At 42.6% G+C, this 20,583-nt stretch overlaps 1 protein-coding gene across 15 annotated transcripts in view; it reads left to right on the top strand.

Annotated features, from left to right (window-relative positions):
* nr2c1 (nuclear receptor subfamily 2, group C, member 1) overlaps positions 1-18,301 on the top strand; it is a 126,375-nt gene extending 108,074 nt beyond the window's left edge. For all 15 annotated transcript variants that reach the window (XM_072241478.1, XM_072241476.1, XM_072241473.1 and 12 more), the window contains one exon: positions 15,524-18,301. In XM_072241478.1, the coding sequence (XP_072097579.1) occupies positions 15,524-15,698 (175 nt within the window). In that variant the 3' untranslated portion in view covers positions 15,699-18,301. The remainder of the gene's footprint in view (positions 1-15,523) is intronic.
* Positions 18,302-20,583: the final 2,282 nt, after the last annotated feature.

Below are 20,583 nucleotides of genomic sequence, written 5' to 3'. Positions count from 1 at the left end.
GCTTGAGGAATTTTGCAAGGAAGAATGGGCAAATCTTGCTCCATCATGTTGTGCAAAGCTAGTAGAGACATCCAAAAAAACTACTGGCTGTACTGCTGCAAGAAGTGGTTCAACTAAGTACTGAACAAAGGGGGATGAATACTTTTGAACTGTTGACTTCTGAGTTTTTAGTTTTACATGCTTTATAATTTTCCAATTTTGGGTTCTACTGTGAAAGGAGCATGTTATTCGCAAATTAAAAACCCTCAGTTAAATTGATCAGAATTCTTGATTGTAATACTCATTTATGTGACCGAACTGTTGGGGGCTGAACATATTTTCAAGGCACTGTATATACAACCCTAAGTTTCATATTCTTGTGGCATTCATATTAAATACAAAAAACAATAGAATCAATAAAAGCCCCCACGCAACAGGATGGACAAACAACCAGTATGCAAAAGATAACAGACAGCAATTACAAAAAGAAAAAAATAATAATAAATAAATAATAAATATCGAGAACATGAGATGAAGAGATTGAAAGTAAGTCCATAGGTTGTGGGAACAGTTCAGTGATGAGTGAAGTTATCTCCTCAGTATCAAGAGCCTAGTGGCTAACTGTTGCTCAGCCTAGTGGTGTGAGTCCTGAGGCTTCCGTACCACCTTCCTGATGGCCGCATTGAGAAGAGAGCATGGTCATGGTAGGGAGCTTGATAATGGATGCTGCTTTCCTGCGACAGGGCTCCGTGTTGATGTGTTCAGTGGTTTGGAGGGCTTTACCCTTGATGATCTGGGCTGTATCCACTACTTTTTGTGGGCTTTTCCATTCAAGAGCACTGGTATTTCCATACCAGGCCATGATGCAACCAGTCAATGTATTTTCCACCATACACTTCTAAAAGCTTGCCAAGGTTTTACATGACATGCTGAATCTTTGCAAACTTGTAAGAAAGTAGAGACACTGCAGTGCTTTCTTCATAACGGCACCCAGGACAGGTCCTCTGAAACGATAACACCGAGGAATTTACAGTTGCTGACTCTCTCACCTCTGATCCCCCGATGAGGACTGGCTCATGGACCTCCGGTTTCCTCCTCCTGGAGTCATAATCAGCTCCTTGGTCTTGCTGACATTGTGTAAGAGGTTGTTGCTGTGGCACTACTCAGCCAGATTTTCAATCTCCCTTGTATATGCTGATTCGTCATCACCTTTGATTTGGCCAACGACATTTCAGTATTGGCATTGCAGCTGTGCTTAGCCTCACAGTCATAAGTATAATGAGTAGAACAGGGGTCTAAGCACACGACCTTGTGGTACACCTGCACTGATGGTGATTGTGGAGGAGATATTGTTGCCAATCAGAACTAACTGAGGTTTGCAAGTGAGGAAATCGAAGAGCCAGTTGCACAAGGAGGTATTGAGGCCAAGAACTTAAAGCTTATTGATTAGTTTTGAGGGATGATAATATTGAATGTTGAGCTGTAATAATTGAAGAAAATCCTGATGGAGGCATCTGCTGTGGACCTGTTGTGCTGGTAGGCAAATTGGAGAGGATCCAGATTGCCTCTCAGGCAGGAGTTAATATGTTTCATCACCAACCTCTCAAAGCACTTCATCACAACGCATATAAGTGCTACTGGATGATAGTCATTGCGTCAGGTTACCATGCTCTTTGTAGGCACCAGTATTGTTTGAAGCCTACTTGAAGCAGGTGGGTACCTCAGACTGCTGAAGCAAGAGATTAAAGATGTCGGAGAGCACTCCAGCACTTCGGTCACTCTACTGAAGGGTGCTCTCAAGTTGGCCTCAGACACTGAAATCACAGGGTCATCAGGAGCTCTGAGAGTTTGTGAAGGTGCCTCCATATTTTGATGGTGAAAAGGAGCATAAAAGGCATTGAGCTCACCTGGAAACAAAGCTTTGTTGTCACTTATGTCACTTTATTTCACTTTGTAGGGGGTGATAGCACTCAAGCCCTGCCACAACTGTCAAGCATCCTTCAGTGATTCAAGTTTAGTCCGGAATTGCCACTTTGGACTTGAGATGGTTTCCAGAGATCATATCATGACCTACTTTGTCACCAGACTTGAATGCCACTGATCCAGCCCTCAGCAGATTATGGATCTCATGGTTCTTTAAGGCAGTTCTCAAGTGCATTACCTAAAAGGAAATTACAGGCTGCAGATTGTAGAGTAGTTCAGAAGTTTATGTGGAAGGTTTGTAAGTTGACTGCAACACATCATCATGTTTCACGTGTACCATCTTTGTTATATTGTTGACACTGAGTTGTGTGTCATGTATTTGCCGATGCTGTCTAAGTTGGCAGTTGGAATTGTACTAATGTGGCATGACAATTATGGGTGAAGACAGTATGATTTCATTTTTGTCTGCTGCTTTGACAGTGTTTTCTCAAGCAGGTTTTGCCAGATTGTGGCACCCACCCAACTGACCTATCTCTTTTGAGTTTCAGGAAACCATGTTTCATGCTGTGACCTACTAACTCTTAATGCTTTGTTTTGGATTCTTCCCTATTTATTTTATTCAGTACTTTTCTGAAGTATTTGCATATATTAACAAGACAAATCAAGTGCTATGTTCAGGTATTTGTTTTTCAAGTTCAGTCAAAACTGACAGCAAAAGGAAGAAGCAATTTTGACTTTTTTGCTTCCACAAAAACAGTTGACCCATTTCACAAATTATCACACCAGCGTTTATTACTGTATCATAGAGCAGTTATTTTATTCCCTCTTGATTTGTCTGATAGCATGTGTAACAATTGATTCATTTGCTGCTGTTTGTAATGTGCAACCTAATCTTCCATAGCATAGTAGAAAATAATATATGTGGATACTCAGACAGTTTGAAGCCCAGTTGTTGTTACCCAAACCAAATTTCAAAGCAGATTAGCATAAGTCTGAGATACCAGAGATATAAATTGAGAGAAATATACGATAATGGAATACTCCTCTTGCAGGATATGGGAAGGCAGGGAGACGTCCGGTGTCCCTGACGAATAGAACTGCGAGAAGTGCATCCAGCTGCAACTTCTGACAATCTGCATTAAGGAGTTGGAGCTGGAACTGGATGAACTCCAAATCATTCAGGAGGCTGAAGTGGTGATAGAGAGGTAGCTACACCCAAGGTGCAGGACACAGTAAACTGGGTGACTGGCAGGATAGGGAAAGGGGTTAAGGAGCCAGTGCAGTGTACCCCTGTGGCCATCCCCCTCAGCAACAGATTTACTACTTTGGATACTGTTGGGGGGGTTGACCTAACGGAGGAAAGTCACAGTTGTCAGATCTCGGGCACTGAGTGTGACTCAGAAGGGAAGTGGGGGTGGGAGGGGGGGAGAAGAGGCATGCTGTAGTGATAGTGGATTCATTAGTTGAGGGAATGGATAGGGGGTTCTGTGGGAGAGATTCCCGGATGATATGTAGCCCGCCAGGTGCCAGGGGCCAGGGCCCTGGACATCTCAGATTGAGTCCTCAGCATTCTTAGTGGGAGGGTAAAAACCCAGAGGTTGTGGTCCGGGTAGGTACCAATGACCCAGGTAGGGTGAGTGACAGGGTTCTGCACAGTATGTTCAGGGAGTTAGTTTAAAGGGCAGGACCTCCAGGGTTGTGATCTCATTGCTATCCGTGCCGCATGGTAGTGAGGCCAGAACTAGGATTATACAGTTTAATATGTGACTACCACCACCACAAGGAGTTGGTGTACGAGGGAGGGCATAAGATTTTTGGATCATTGGGTTCTCTTCCAGGGAAGGTGGGACCTATACAGAAGGGACTGTTTGCACCTGAACTGGAGGGGGACTAGTATCCTAGCAGGAAGGTTTGTTAATGCTGCACTGTGGATTTTAAACTAGAGTTGCAGGGGGATGGGAACCAGAGTGCCAGAACAGTTAGTGGAGAGGTTGTGAAGGTAGATGTTGGTAAGACCTCAGACAAGGGCAGGAATCAAAAGGTTGAGCAAGGTGCAACTAGTGTCCTGAGCTGCCTGTATTTCAATGCAAGATGTACCATCAGAAAGGCGGATGATAGTGCTGAAGATGAGATAGGTGGTTTATAAACGGAGGCAATGTGTGGTGAGGGGAGGCTGTTGATAGGGCAAAATTGCAGTCAATGGGATGAGTTACAATGTGAAAGGAGGACAAAATCAAGGTGATTTCAGGACTGAAGGTGTTGTAAATGAATGCATGTAGTATATGGAATAAGGTAGATGAATTTGTAGCACAGTTGCAGATTGGCATGTATGATGTTGTAGGCATCACTAAATCATGACTGAAGGAAGATTATAGCTGGGAGTTTAATGTGCAAGGATACACATTGTATCAAAAGGACAGTCGGGAGGAGCCTGATGGGAGTTCTATACAGATCCCTAAACAGTAGTAATGATGTGGTCTACAAATTACAATGGGAGATACAAAATACATGCCAAAAGACCAATGTTATATAGTCATGGGGGATTTAAATATGCAGATAGATTGGGAAAATCAGGTTGGTGCGAGATTCCAAGAAGGAGAATTTCAAGAATCCTATGAAATGGCTTTTTAGAGAGGCTTGAGGTTGAGCCCACTAGAGGATCGGCTATTCTGGATTGGGTGTCATGCAATGAACCAGAATTGATTAGAGAGCTTAAGGTAAAAGAACACTAAATGGAAAGTGATCATAATATGAGGAAGAGAAGCTAAAGTCAGATATATCAGTATTATTGTGAAGTAAAGGGAATTACAGAGACGTGAGAGAGGAGTTGGCCAGAATTGATTGGAAAAGAATACTGACAGGGATGGTGTCAAGCAGCAAAGGCTGGAATTTCTGGAAGCAATTCAGAAGGCACAGGATATATACATCCCAAAGAGGAAGAAGTATTCTAAAGGCAATATGGCACAATCGTGGCTAACATGAGAGGTCAAACCCAGCATAAAAGCCAAAGAGAGGGCATATAAAGGAACAAAAATTAGTGGGAAGTTACAGGATTGGGAAGCTTTTAAAAGCCAACAGGAGGAAACATTTTTTTTAAAAAAAGTAATTAAAAAGGTAAAGATTGAATACATAAGTAAGCTACCCAGTGATGATAAAGAGGATACCAAAAGTTTCTTCAGATACATAAAGTGTAAAAGAGAGGTGAGAGTGGATATCGGACCGCTGGAAAATGATGTTGGAGAGGTAGTAATGGGGGACAAGGAAATGGCAGATGAACTGCATCAGTCTTCACTGTGGAAGACACTGATAGTATGGTGGCAGAGGTCATGAAGTGTGTGAAGTTACTATTTCCGGAGAGAACGTTCTTGGGAAACTGAAAGGTCTGAAGGTAGATAAGTCACTGGACCAGTTGGTGTACAACCCAGGGTTCTGAAAGAGGTGGCTGAAGAGATTGTGGAGGCATTGATCTTGATCTTTCAAGAATCACTTGATTCTGGAATGGTCCCAGAAAATTGAAAATTGCAACTCTCACTCCTCTCTTCAAGAAGAGAGAGAGGCAGAGGAAAGGAAACTATAGGGCAGTTGGACTAGCCTTGATGGTTGGGAAGGTGTTGGAGTCTGTTACTAAGGATGAGGTCTCAGGTTTCTTAGAGGCACATGATAAAATAGGCCGTAGTCAGCATGGTTTCCTCAAGGGAAAATCTTGCCTGATAAATCTGTTGGAATTGTTTGAAGAAATAACAGGCAGGATAGACAAAGGAGAAGTAGTTGATGTTGTGTACTTGGATTTTCAGAAGGCCTTTGACAAGGTGTGACACGTGAGACTGCTTAACAAGCTATGAACCCATGGTGTTACAGGCCATGGTATTCTAGTATGGATAAAGCATTGGCCGATTGGCAGGCGCCAAACTGTGGGAATAAAGGGAGCCTTTCTGGTTGGCTGCCGGTAACTAGTGGTGTTCCACAGGGGTCTGTGTTGGGACAGATTCTTTTTCCATTATATGTCAGTGATTTGGATGATTGACTGGATGCCATTGTGGCAAAGTTTGCAGACGATATGAAGATGGGTTGAGGGGCAGGTAGTTTTGAGGAAGTAGAGAGGCTACAGAAGGACTTGGACAGATTAAGAGAATGGGCAAAGAAGTGGCAGATGGAATACAGTGTCCACCACAGTCTGTGATAGAGCATTCCACAGATTGACTGCTCTCTGGCTAAAAGAAATTCCTCCTTGCCTCTGTTCTAAAAGGTCACCCCCTCAATTTTGAGGCTGTGCCCTCTAGTTCTGGATACTCCCACCATAGGAAACATACTCTCCACATCCACCCTATCTAGTCCTTCCAACATTCAGTGGGTTTCAACGAGATCTCCCCCACATTCTTCTAAATTCCAGTGAGTACAGGCCCAAAGCTGCCAATCGCTCCTCATATGTTAACCCCTTCATTCCTGGAATCATCCTTATGAGCCTCCTCTGGACTCTCTCCAATGACGATATATCCTTTCTGAGATATGGGGCCTAAAACTGCTGAGAATACTCCAAGTGAGGCCCGACAAGTGTCTAATAAAGCCTCAGCATTATCTCTTTGCTTTTGTATCCTTTTCCCCTTGAAATAAATAAATTCCAACATTGTTTTTGCCACCTTTACCACAGACTTGACCTGTAAATTAACCTTATGGGTGTCTTGAATGAGGACTCCTAAGTCCCTCTGCACCTCTGATGTTTGAACCTTCACCCCATTTAGAAAATAACCCGCACTGTTGATACTTTTACCAAAATACATTATCATACATTTCCCAACACTATATTCCATCTACCAGTTTTTGGTCCTTTCTTCCAATTTATCTAAACCCTGCTGCAATCACACTGCTTCCTTAGCTGTACCTACCCCTCCACCTATCTTCATATCATCTGCAAACTTTGCCACAAAGCCATCAATTCCATTATACAAATCATTGACAAACAATGTGAAAAGTCGCAGTCCTAATACTGGCCCCTAAGGTAACACCACTAGTCACTGGCAGCCAACCAGAAAAGGCCCCCTTTACTTCCACTCGCTGCCTCCTGGTTGTCAGCCATTCCTCTATCCATGCCAGTTTTTTTTCCTGTAACACCATAGGATTTCATCTCGTTAAGCACCCTCGTGTGTGGTGCCTTCTGAAAATCCCAATAAATGACATTCACTGTCTCTCCTTTTTCTACCCTACTTCTTGTTTCCTTGAAGAACTCTTAACAGATTTGGAGGCCTATATATGATTCAGATAATGGTGTTTCTTACCCTTGCAGTTCCTTAACTCCACTCACAAAGATTGAACATTCTCTGACCCTATCTCACTTCTTTCTAAAGATGTAGTTACATCTCTTACAAACAGAGCCACACCACTGCCTGTCCTTTCAATACAAAGTATATCCTTTGATGTTAAGCTTGCAACTATGGCCTTCTTTCTGCCACGACCCAGTGATGCCCACAACATCATATTGACCAATCCCTAATTGCGCTATGAGTTCATCCACCTTATTCCGAATGCTACGCATACAGTCCTGCATTCTTCACCCTTTTGAATTTTGCCTTTGTGGTATGATGTAACTCTTTGCACCATCTGCGTATGTACCCAATCATTGGCTTGTCCTTCCTTACATTCATATTACATCCATTTTCTACTTGTAAACCTGCTAGCTCATCCTCGGCACTACTCCCCTGCAATATTAGTTTAAACCACTCTCAACAGCTCTAGTAAACCTGCCCGCAAGAATATTGGTCCCCCCTTGGATTTAAGTACAACCTGTCCCTTTCGTACAGGTCATACCTGCCCCAGAAGAGATCCCAATTATTCAGAAATCTGAATCGCTGCCCCTTGCTCCAATTCTTCAACCACACATTTATTTGCCACCTCATTCTACTATCATTACTGTCGCGTGGCACAGGCAGCAATCCTGAGATTGCTACCCTTGAGGCCCTAGTTTCTTCCTCACTCCATGTATTCCTTTTTCAGGACCTTCTCCCTATTTCTACCTATGTCATTGGTACCAATATGTACTACGACTTTTGGCTGCTTACCTTCCCTTTTCAGGATGTTGTGGGCACGTTCAGAAACATCACAGACCCTGGCACCTGGGAGGCAAACTACTGTCTGTTTCTTTTTTGCGTCCACAGAATCGCCTATCTGTCCCTCTAACTAGAGTCCCCTATTACTGCTGCCATTCTCCTCCGTTCCCTACCCTTCTGAGCCACAGGGCCTGAATCGGTGCCAGAGGCACGGCCGCTGTTGCTTTCCCTGGGTAGGTCATTGCCCTCCCCCAACAGTACTCAAAATGGAGTACTTATTGTTGTTAAGTCTTTATGTATAGTTAATGCAGAGAATACGGGGAGAGGGCAGGAGTTTGGGGTTGAGAGGAAAATTGGATCAACCTTGTTGAAATGGTGGAGCAGACTCAATGGGCCAAATGGCCTAATTCTGCTCCTATATCTTATAGTCTTATGAAACCAAGTTCAGGAACAGTTATTACCCTACAACCATCAGGCTCCTGAACTGGCGTGAGTAACTTCACTCAGCTCAGCTCTGAACTGATTCCACAAACAACAGACTCACTTTCAAAGACTCTACAACTCACATTTTCAGTATTATTTTTATCTGCACAGTTTGTCTTTTGCACACTGGTTGTTGATCAGTCTTTGTTTAGTTTTCCATAAATTCTATTGTATTTCATTTTTCTTGAAAATGCTGGCAAGAAAATGACCCTCAGGTTAGTATGCAGTGACATTATGTATCACTATATAAATTAACTGTGACTTTGAAACCAAAGTTGTTGAAAGTGAGGTTCTAATTTCCATTTCCTTTTGAATAGCAAAGAACTGGTTAGTTCAAGCCGTCCTTGCATTCCTTGGTCCAATACAATTGAATCAGTTCTATTTATGTTTTAATAATTTGATAAACCTGAGTTAGATCTTCCAGAAAAAAGGGCCAAGGTTCTGTTCGTCATGTTGATAATTTTCTGTACCTGTTGATAGAGTTGGGTGGTGGGGTTGGAGGTAAGATTGCAAGAAAAAGTTTGTGAACCCTTTGTAATTACCTGGTTTTTGGCATTAATTACTTAAAATGTGGTCTGATCTTCATCTAGGTCAGAATAGTAGACAAACACAATCTGCCTAAACTAGTCACAAATGAGAGAAATCTGCAGATGCTGGAAATCTGCACAAAATGCTGGAGGAACTCAGCAGGCCAGGCAGATTCTATGGAAAAAAGTACAGTCAGCGTTTTGGGCCGACACCCTTCAACAGGACTGGAGAATAAAGATGAGTCAGAGTTAGAGGGTGTGGGAGGGGAGGAAGAAATGCAAGGTGATAAGCGAAACTGGGAGGGGGTGTGAAATAAAGAGCTGGAGAGTTGGTTGGTGAAAGAGATAAGGTTTGTCCATCATCATCGATGAAGACCTCGACACCATTAGTACTTTTTAACGAGATCGAGTTGCTTGCTCGACACTCAACCCGGCATGGATGGAAGGCGTGCCCGGGAGCGGCCCGACTGGATTCGAACTCAGGAACCTTCACTCCGGAGTCCGGTGCTGATGTCACTGCGCCACCAGCCGGCTGACGGTGTCGAGACCAGCACTTGATTTGGATTTAAGTGAGAGAGAGTTGTGCAGCATCAACCTCACTCTCTCTTCCCAATTCCCATCTGGATCCAGTGTCAAGACAAGAGTCAAGACGGCTGGAGATGGGACTAGGCGCAGTCTATGACTGGGACACCTTCTGTGTCTTGTCCTGCTCTACACGTTCCACAACACTTGCAAAGACCGCCTTCTTGACCGTTGGACCTTCCATTGGTCTCGTCCGCTCAATCCGCCGGAGTCTGTCTTCACATGCTGGGATAGACAACTCCCTATCTCACCGAGGGTTTGAGACCCATCGGCTACCTTCACCTGGTTTAGCCGGCTTGTCGAAGCCGTTGCCCGGGGTGTGGCCACTGTCGCATGCAAACAGCTACGGGGAGCCATAGGTGAGAGCTGAGTTCCAGGTGGGGACCAAAGGTGGACAAACTGCCCTGAAAAGGACGCAACATGTTCCCCCACAAGAGGTGCTACCCCTCCCTGACAGCCCATACACTCCGAAAGAGAGTGAAAGAGATACAGGGCTGGAGAAGGGGGAATCTAATAGGTGGCGACAGAAGGCCATGGAAAAAAGAAAAGAGGGAAGGAGCACCAGAGGGAGGGGATGGGCAGGTAAGGAGAAAAGGTGAGAGAGGGGAAAGGGGATGGGGAATAGAGAGGGTTAGCGAGAGGGCATTGCTGGAAGTTTGAGAAATCGATGTTGATGCCATCTGGTTGGAGGCTACCTAGACGAAACATAAGTGCTTCTCTAACCTGAGTGTGGCCTTGTCACAACAGTAGAGGAGGCCATAGATAGTCTCATCAGAATGAGAAATGGAATTAACATGGGTGGCCACCAGGAGATCCGGCTTTTTCTGGCAGACGGAGTGTAGGTGGTCGGCGAAGTGGTCTCCCAATCTATGTCACGTCTCACTAATATACAGGAGGCCACACGAGGAGCACTGGACACGAGTGCGTTCTGTGGCACCACCACCGTGCTAAGTGGGGTAGACTTCAAACAGATCCAGCAGCCCAAGACTGGGTGTCTATGAGGCACTGTGGGCCATCAGCAGGAGCAGAGTTGTACTCAACTTCAAATTGTAACCTCATGGCCCGGCATATCCCCCTCTCTAATATTACCACCAGGCCAGGGGATCAACCCTGGTTCAATGAAGAGTGCAGGAGGGCATGCCGAGAACAATGCCAGGCATACCTCAATATGAAGTGTTACCCTGATGAAGCCAAATACAGGACTACTTGCATGTCAAACACTGCAAGCAGCAATTAATAGACAGAGCAAAGTGGTCCCACAACCAACAATCAGGTCTAAGCTCTGTCGTCCTGCCACATCCAGCTGTGAATGGTGGTGAACAATCAAATAACTCTCTGGAGGAGACTCCGAGACTCCACAAATATCCCCATCCTCAATAAGAGAGGTGCCTAGCACACTGTGCAAAAGATAAGACTGAGACAAACTTCAGTCAGAAATGCTGAGTAGATGATCCAGCTTGACCTCTCCCAGAAATCCCCAGCATCCCAGATGTCAGTATGCAGCCAATCTGATTCACTTCCATGTGATATCAAGAAACAGCAGAAAGCACTGTATACTGCGAAGGCTATGTGCCCAGACAAAATCCCAGCAATAGTCCTGAAGACTTGTGCTCCAGAACGTTCTGTGCCACTAGCCAAGCTGTTCCAGTACAGCTACAATACCAGCATCTGCCCAGCAAAGTGGAAAATTGCCCAGGTATGTCCTGTACACAAGAACAGGACAGTCCAATCCAGCCAATTACCGCTCTATCAGCCTACTCTCAATCATCAGCAAAGTAATGGAGGGGTCATCAACAGTGCTATCATACAGCACCTACTCGGCAATAACCTGCTTACAGATGCCCAGTTTGGGTTCCATCGAGGCCACTCAGCTCCTGACTTCATCACCTCCTTGGTCCAAACATGGACCAAAGAGCTAAATACCAGAGGTGAGGTGAGAGTGTTAATCCTTGACATCAAGGCAGCACTTGACCAAATATGGCATCAGGTGCCCTAGCTAAAATAGAGTCAACGGGAATTAGGAGGAAAACCCTCTGCTGGTTGGAATCATACCTGACACAGAGGAAGATGGTTGTGGTGGTTGGAGGTCAATCATCTCATCCTCAGGACATCACTGCGGGAGTTCCTCAGGAAGTGTCCAAGGACTAACCATCTTCAGCTGATTCATTAATGACCTTCCTTCTGTCATAAGGTCAGAAGTGGGGATTTTTGCAGATGACTGCACGATGCTCTGCACCATTTGTGACTCCTCAGATAGTGAAGCAGTTCATACCCAAATGCAGCAGGACCTGAACAATATCCAGGCTTGGCTGACAAGTGGCAAGTAACATTCGAGCCATGAAAGTGCCAGGCAATGACCATCTCCAACAAGAGAGGCTCTAGCCATCGTCCCTTGACATTCAGTGGCATCACCATCACTGAATCCCCTACTATCAACAACCTGGGGGTTACCATTGACAGGAACTGAACTGGTCTAGCCATATAAACACTGTGATTACCAGAGCAGGTCAAAGGCTAGGAATCCTGCAGCGTGTAACTCACTTCCAGACTCCCCAAAGCCTGTCCGTCATCTACGAGGCTCAGATCAGGAGTGTAATGGAATACTCAGCCCACTTGATTGGTACCCCTTCCACAAGCATCCAAACCCTCTACCGTTGGCGAGCAGTTGTAGCAGAGTGTACTTTCTACAAGATGCACTGCAACAATACACCAAAGTTCATAAGGCAGCACTTTCCCACAACCACTACCATCTAGAACATCAAGAACAACAGATAACTGGGAACACCACCACTTAGAAATCCCCCACCAAGTCTTTCACCATCCTGACTTGGAAACATATCACCGTTCCTTCATTGTGGCTGGGTCAAAATCATGGAATTCCCCATCTACCAGCACTGTGGGTGTACCTGCACCTCAGGGACTGAAGCAGTTCAAGAAGGCAGCTCATCACCACCTTCTCAAGGGCAACTAAGGGTGGGCAATAAATGCTGGCTCAGCTAGTGACACCCACGTCCCGTAAATGAATAAATAAAAAAAAAGACTTCAACAGACTCACAGGTGAGGCAGAAAACCAGGTAATTGCAAAGGGTACACAAACTTTTTCTTGCAATTGTACGTCTCTACCAAAGGGGATGTGAGACGCTCCTTCCCTCCGTTAGCTTGCAGGCCACCCTTGGGCAAAGCATTACAGGTGCTTAGTCCACAATCCCCCCCCCCCCCCGGCGGATTTGGGTCATGTGAAGACGTGGGAGCTGGTGGTGGATAGTCATATGAGCAGCTGGTGATCAATGTGATCACCGACTCCAGGCACGTAATCTGTGAAGGGTTTTGATAATGGCTGGGGTCACCTGTATTTTAAAGATACTGGCCAGAAGAAGGCAATGGCAAATCACTTCTGTAGAAGAATTTGCCAGGAACCATCATGGTCAAAGATCATGATTGCCCACATCATAAAACATGGCAGATAATGATAATGGTGATGATTCATAGATTACAAAGGTTCCTTGAATCATATTTAGGTTTTTATCATTTAGTTAGAGATCTGCCTTTACTATCCTTTCTTGCCATTAAAGCTAATGAAAGCACGTTTGCTTTGAAATCCATTCCCCACTCATTCCCATTTGCTCAATCTGTTAACATAATTTTGTGATTCGGTACTACCAATGAGTACATAGTTTTAATGTCATCTATCTTTGTGCCATTGGTGTGAGGTCCCAGAAAGTAGCTGCTGTTTCTCAAAAACTGGTCATATTTATGTACTTGCTACTGGCTGTGAGAGACACCAGCATCTCTGGAGTAACTGAGTCTCTGCAAAATAAATAAATATATTGTGGGCACGTGGCCAAGTGGCTAAGGCGTTGGTCTAGTGATCTGAAGGTCGTGAGTTTGAGCCCCAGCCAAGGCAGCGTGTTGTGTCCTTGAGCACATTGCTCTGCAACAACACTGGTGCCAAGCTGTATGGGTCCTAATGCCCTTCCCTTGGACAACATCAGTGTCGTGGAGAGAGGAGACTTGCAGTATGGTCTTCCATACAACCTTGCCCAGGCCTGTGCCCTGGAGAGTGAAGACTTTCCAGGCGCAGATCCATGGTCTCGCAAGACTAACGGATGCCTTTATTTATGACTTCATCACAACATTGCTTTAACAGTTTTCTTTTATATTTGTGATATACAACCAACTTGTTCCTCTTTGTTCAAAACATGTAACTACAAAAACACCAAATGAATTTGGTAGTCTTATGAGGATAGATGGAGTGAACTAGGGCTTTTGGTAGTCTTATGAGGATAGATGGAGTGAACTAGGCACATGGATTAAGTGAATATCCAGAGACTTTTTCACAGGACAGAAATGGTTAATACACAGGGCCATATGTTTAAAATGATTGGAGGAAAGTGGGGGATTGTCAGAAGTAAGCCTTTTGCACAGCTTGGTGGTGTGGAATGCAGTGTAGAGGCTGATATGTTAGAGGAATTTAAGAAACTCTGAGATAGGCAAATAGACATAGAAAATTGGAGGGGTTAGACTGAGCCTCAGAGTAGGTTAAAAAGATTGGTACTTTGTGGTGCCTCGTGTCTGTACGTGTGTTATAACTGAAAATAGAATGCTCTCAAATACTGTATCAGTTTTTAAACTAGATTTCTATGTTCTATGCTGGTGGCAGTGGTCCTCTAAGAGACCCTTAGGTAGGTACATGCTTAGTAAAATACAGAGCAGTGTGAAAGGGAAATTCAAGGCAGTTCTGGAGCAGGTTACATGGTCGGCACAACATTGTGGCCAAAGGGTCTGTATTGTGCTGTAGGTTTCTATGTTCTAACAATCAATGTGGTAATATAGTTTCATAATATTGGATGCCACAGCTCACCATGGTATATCCCACAATGTGGTTTTGTGAGGTAAGAGAAAAGAAAATGAATTCCCTAAGTATTGAGAAAGGCAGAACAAATTAGATCTGGGATAGTTTTCCTATCAAGAAGTTTGGTGAACGTCTTTCCTTCAGACGTTCTGTTGGACAGTGATGTACTTGTATTATTTTCTGTTTTCTCTCTGGTTGTATTTGTAAGGAATGAATGCCAATCAGACTGTAACATGAATTACATACACATTGATCAGTTGTAAGTTCTAAATAACACCAAGTACTAGAGGAACTCAGCAGGTTAAGCATTATCTATGGAGAGGAATAAAGAGTCAACATTTCGGGCAGTGACCCTTCGTCAGGATTCACGAACGGTCTTGGTCTGAAACTTTGACTCTATTCCTTTCCGTAGATGCTACTTGACCTGCTGAGTTGCTCCAGCATTTTGTGTGTATTACTCTGGATTTCCAGTATCTGCAGAATCTTGTGTTTAAGATGTAATCTTTATTTTATGTCCTAATGATTTCATGTTGTTGTGCTGAAGGGAGTGAGCACAGCTTGTAGTCTCGAATTCTGACACAGTTCTAAGCAAGGCTCTGCCGTTGAGTGTGTTGTACTGGCTGTCTAGTGCAACATGAGTTATTAATCTCTTCTCCACTTTCAGATGTGGTCAGTCCTGTGACATAACATGAGCATTGAGATTTGCTGATAGGCTTTACTGTGTATTCAGCACAAATGAGGATGAGTTGCTAATGTATTTCCCACTGTGTAAGACCACTTTCTCCAAGCTGTCTTATGGGATCGAGGATGACTCACTTGCACCCCCCCCCATTTGGGTTTTGGGGTGTCTAATGAGCCGGTTTTGGGAATTACAGACTGCTCTAGGCTATGTCCCAGTTGTCAGCAGCATTTGTTTACAACCATCAATTATCTATCAAGAAAGTAATCCTTGTGAAAATTTCTGTATATGTGCCAGAATCTTGTAACATTTGAACCATTTCATTTCAAAGTGAAAATTAAAATTAATAACTTTTGTAATTTTACCAAAGCAAATTTTATTAGTTTATGTGATGCAAGCATGAATTGCTTTAAACAGCAGGGATAAGGTTCTAACATAAATTTATAATTCGTTTCAGGCTATCACGGTTGCTGCTTAGATTGCCTGCTCTCCGACTCATGAGTTCCGCCATCACAGAAGAACTCTTCTTTGCTGGACTAATAGGAAATGTGCAAATTGACAGTATAATACCTTACATATTGCGAATGGAAACTGCAGAGTACAACAGCCAAATCACAGGGTCTGCAGTGTGATTTAACACCTATGAACAATTGTAGCAACCTGTTGAAAGCTTCTTCGCCTTCACTTCCACAATGAAGGACAATTGCAGGTTGTTCATGTAAAAAAAATCACGGGGTAGTCTTTAACAAAGAATGAAAGAAACAATTCATGGAGACTAGACTGTGAATATTTTTCATTGATGAATTGTGCTTGATAGCAGTTGTAATAAAAAAAAGTGACCATGAATGAGCCCTTCCTTTTTTAAAATTGTTAGTTTCTGCAGTTTGCAGAATGCGTGTACAGCTTGGGTTGAAAACGCCATGATCATATATTTGTTTACCCCAATTTTTTTTTTAATTTTTATAGGACTGTATTTGACTAAACAGTCATTTGAGAACAATGGGCTTGTTTAATGTCTCGATAACATATTGATAAAGCACCAATGTTGCATGTCTGAGACTGTTCCAGTATATAGCATAACGTTTAGATGTAGATCCAGACACCTTATTGGGCAAGTATTGGGCAACTATGTGAATAGCTGGCAAATTGTCTTTATCGAATGAATGTGTCATTGTATCTGGTAGCTTAATTTTATTGGTATCACATCTGTATCCTTTTTTGGTAAATAAGAACGTAAAGAATATGAGACAAGACAAATTAATTTGCTGTGTTACCATGCAAAGCTTATGTTAGATTTAGTGGTCCTGTCCATTGTAAAGTTACATTGAAGCACACCTGATTTTCAATGGACTGACAATGTGGCCCAATTGGTATATATCCTAAGGAAGCAGTCTCACATCTATTTCAAAGTCACACGCAGAATTATTAAAAGAAAAGTAAATAACTCAAATTGGATGTTTTATAAAAAGCAGCTGTAAAACTATCTTATTGTAGCACTTTGATAGCTGTCAAGAAAACACCAATGGAAAATGTTATTCTCAATTGTCCCAATTTCTTTCCCTGCCACCAGTCCTTCAGCCCACACCTGAATTTTGATTTTCAGCCATTACCCTGCTTACAGTCCATCAAAGCACGGTAGAATTGAAAATTTAGCAGGCACAGAGAGAGAGAAACTAATGTTCCTACTTCAAGGGATATCAGTGGCAAAAATTTGAATAAAATTTGCTATTTTCACATTTAAAATTGCTGGAAAAGAATGACTTGGGCGATGGGCCCAGAAGCCATGGGCTAGACACAACTTTATTTGTGCTAAAATCTCCTGAAGCATAGTAATTGACTTCAACTTTATGTTCAATAAAATGAAAATCGTTGCTAGGTATTTAGTCTGTACAGTTACAGGTTTAGCCAGTTTTTGTGTTGCGCCAATGTTTTCTGCTGCACTACAGTGGAAATATTGCCTGCATCAGAACGTTTTATGGAATGTCATTTGCAAATACATGTTTTCTGTACGAATTGTGGTTTACAATATTCAACTTTAGAATTTTATAAAATGTCCTGTCAAACACTTGGAGCTGAAAGAAATGCTAGCATTGAGAAACTAGAGATTACATCGCCTGTTATTTTGTTAGGTTTCTTTCACTAATTACTTGCCTTCCTTTGAAGGAAGCCTTTTTCATTCAGCAGTCATAATCTGCTGCAGATTTCCATTAAGTCCGAATCTGTGTTTATTTTTATTTGAAGGTAGGGTAAGAATATTTTTTTTTTTTGGTTTGCTGAAGCCAGGTGGGGTGGAAACAAAACGGTATCAAGTGAAACATCTGACTTGCTAGCTTTCTCACCAGCTTTTGCAGGATAACTTAAGTTGACTATTTTGTATAAAAACAAAATATATAATTTAAAAATCATTTTTGTGTCTGATTCTTTAAGCCCATTTCCTTCTTCCCACCCTGTGCATTCACAATCAAGGCTCTTGTATGTTTCTAAAAATTTTTCTATTCCTTGCAGGGCACATTCACAGACCACAAAGCAGAACATTTAAGTTAATGTAAATGCTAGATTCTATAACTAATGAAAATATGTTCATGTTGATAAAGGATTAACAACCCCCTGGAGCAAACATTGGTGATGTAAAATAGCACCATTTGATTTGTCTACACTAACTGACAGCTGCCGCAAAAGAACAAATTTCATATCATATGTCAGTGATAATCCTGACTCTGAAAGGCCGACCCATTCATTACTTGTATTTCCTGATACATTTCCATATCAGGAAATGTAGCATCTAATCATTAGTTGTTGCCACGACAATCAAGAATTGGTTTCATTTTCCCATGTTCCAGGACATGGAGTTGTGGCTGGCTGAATCCATGTGTACATTAGAGTCGCTTACAATATATTATACATAAAATAAGTTGTAGCTAATAGATAGTGTGTTCTCTGGTTTGAAGTGCTTTGCATTCCATATCTGTATAGTATACACTAGTGATAGCTCTGTGTCTATACTGTCAGTAAACGCCCTCCGATATTTCCTCCAGTGTGCTTTTTGTATAAATGCTCCTGTAAATCTCTTGAAATCAGACTACAAGTGTAAATTCTATTTTGGCTGTATTTTTTTAAACAAATTGTAACTGATTTTATTAGGGGAAAAAATCTGTGATGTTTTACTTGTTTGTATATAGCTACATGTTAGGATGATGGCAATAAGATTCTGAGTATTAAACGGCAGCAAAACAAACATGAATTGTGTGTATTTGTGTATGATAAAAACATAGTGAACTAAAGCTGGCGTTTCTGTATTTTGTTAGTGATTTTCTTAAGGAAACCAGTAGCTATTGTACAAAAAGCAAAATACCGCAGATAGGGGAAACTAAGTTTGAACTACAGTTCTGTGTGCCCTGAGCATGTCAAATATCTAGAAAAGGGATGGTAGTTTTTGTAATTTCACTGGGCTTAGCAATGTAAAGGAGCATTTCTTCTGCCCTGGTAAAGCTCACAGCATTGCTTGGGCTGACATCCCCTTTATCATTCCATTAAACAGTGGTCCGCTTAAAGTTTTGCTACCCCATCCCTGCATTACTTCAGTATCCACAAATAACAGTCTAACTTAATTATACTTGTTGACTGAGCAGCTATAAATCTCTGGGATACAGAATTCCAAATACACTCAACCTTTGGAGGAAATTCTCAGTCAGAGATAGCTAATTCTTTATTCTGAAATTAAAATTCCTTATCCACAATTCCTCAGCTGCAGTAACATCCTTCGAATTGAGAGCAACACATGCAAAATGCTGGAGGAAATCAGCTGTTAGGCAGCATCACTGGAGAGGAATAAACTCAATGTTTTAGACCTTTCCAGTCCTGATGGTGCCTTGATCTGAAACGTTGACTGCTTGTTCTTGTCCATTGATGTTGCCTAACTGCTGAGTTCCTCCAGCATTTTATGTTTGTTGCTCTGGATTTCCAGCATTTGCAGTGTCTTTCATATTTATCCCAGGAATTAAATGTGTTCAATAGGATCACCTGTCCCGCTAATGAATCTCCTTAACAGCTGCATCATTAATGTAGTTAAGTAGAATCAGAGTGTAGCAAAAAATTTCAAGAAGCAGATTTAAGGAAAACATTTATGGAACACAAGCCATGGTTCACATGCCTCAGGGGTTTCATTTCAGCACCACTTGATAGATGAGACCAACTAGATTTTTGTGAGAAATTCCTGTTCTCTCACTTGAAGTTGTTAGAATTTACTACTACAAAGTTCTGAACTCTTGTATTAGCATGGATAAGTGCAAAAGTCCAATTTTTTGAGAAGTCCTCTCTGCTGATGTTTTGATTGCTGGTAAAACTGCCCATTGAGCCTTCAGCGGACTAGAGCTGGCAGTAGGTTCAATTATATCATTTATTTCAGCGACGAAGAGTGAGTGGCCCATTAGAGTAGTTCAGTTTTTGATCAATGAACATAAACATGAATTGGTTCCCTGCATTATAATTGTAAAAAATATGTTTATGATTGTTCACATTAAACATTTATAAACAAATATTTAAATTAAATTTTGACAGTGTGACAATGTACACTGGCTGTTGAAGACTTTTGGTCGGTAAGGCTTATTGCTTCTGGTCAGAAATGCATGCCCCTCTAATCAGCTTGGAGATGCTGTGTGGGAGATCTGTTGCTGATGAAACAAGTCTGGCAGGTAGGGCAGCTGCAAGCCTGAGTAGTTTATTCTCACTGGAACTTCCAACTAAGTGGCAAAGCCTCAGGGCTGAAGTGGTAAAGTGGAGGTGCTACTGTTCTTCTGTGTCCATTGTGTTTACCTTTGTAATTCTCCAAATAATGAAACAGTTCTCAACTGTAGAGTGATATCAATGAGACGCAGCACCTGTCCTTTTAATCTCTTTCCCCAGCCACATTCCTGGAACCTAAACAGTTTCCAAGCGAAGCAGAGATTCACGGGCACTTTTATTACAGTGTACAGTCCTTGGTGTTCACAATGTACCCTCCTCTCAGACTGCGATCAATTTACAGAAGCCTGACCCTAAATTCCTGCTGCCTTCAGCTCCTGATGTGTCTGTATCGTCCTATACTGTACTGTTAGAGAGATGTCCTTTGCAAGCTTGAAGAACTTGATTCAGTAGTGCAGCCAGTAAAGTTGCTGTCTCAAAGTGCCAATGACCCAGCCTCGATCTGTGTGAAGTTTCCACATTCTCACTGTAATTATGTGGGGTTCCTCGGGATGCTCTGGTTTCCTCCCACCATCCCATGTGGATTGGTAAGTTAGAAGCAATTCACAGTGGCCTGTTACTGAGGGGGAGAATAAAATATGTTAGTAAGTTCAGTATAAATGGTCCGCAGGGACGTGGGTTGATTGCCCTGTTTCTCTGCTAATAGACCTCAGGCTCAAAATGTGGCAGTGGCGTTACCTGCCATTTAAATGTGGCACTGGCGTTACCTGCCGTTTAAATGTGGCACTGGCGTTACCTGCCGTTTAAGTAACAGGAAATATCAATATTCTACTCAAC

Source organism: Mobula birostris, chromosome 23, assembly GCF_030028105.1.
Source record: "Mobula birostris isolate sMobBir1 chromosome 23, sMobBir1.hap1, whole genome shotgun sequence".
Taxonomy (NCBI): Eukaryota; Metazoa; Chordata; class Chondrichthyes; order Myliobatiformes; family Myliobatidae; genus Mobula; species Mobula birostris.
Note: the sequence above shows the minus strand (reverse complement) of the source record. Positions and strands in the feature narration are given on the sequence as shown.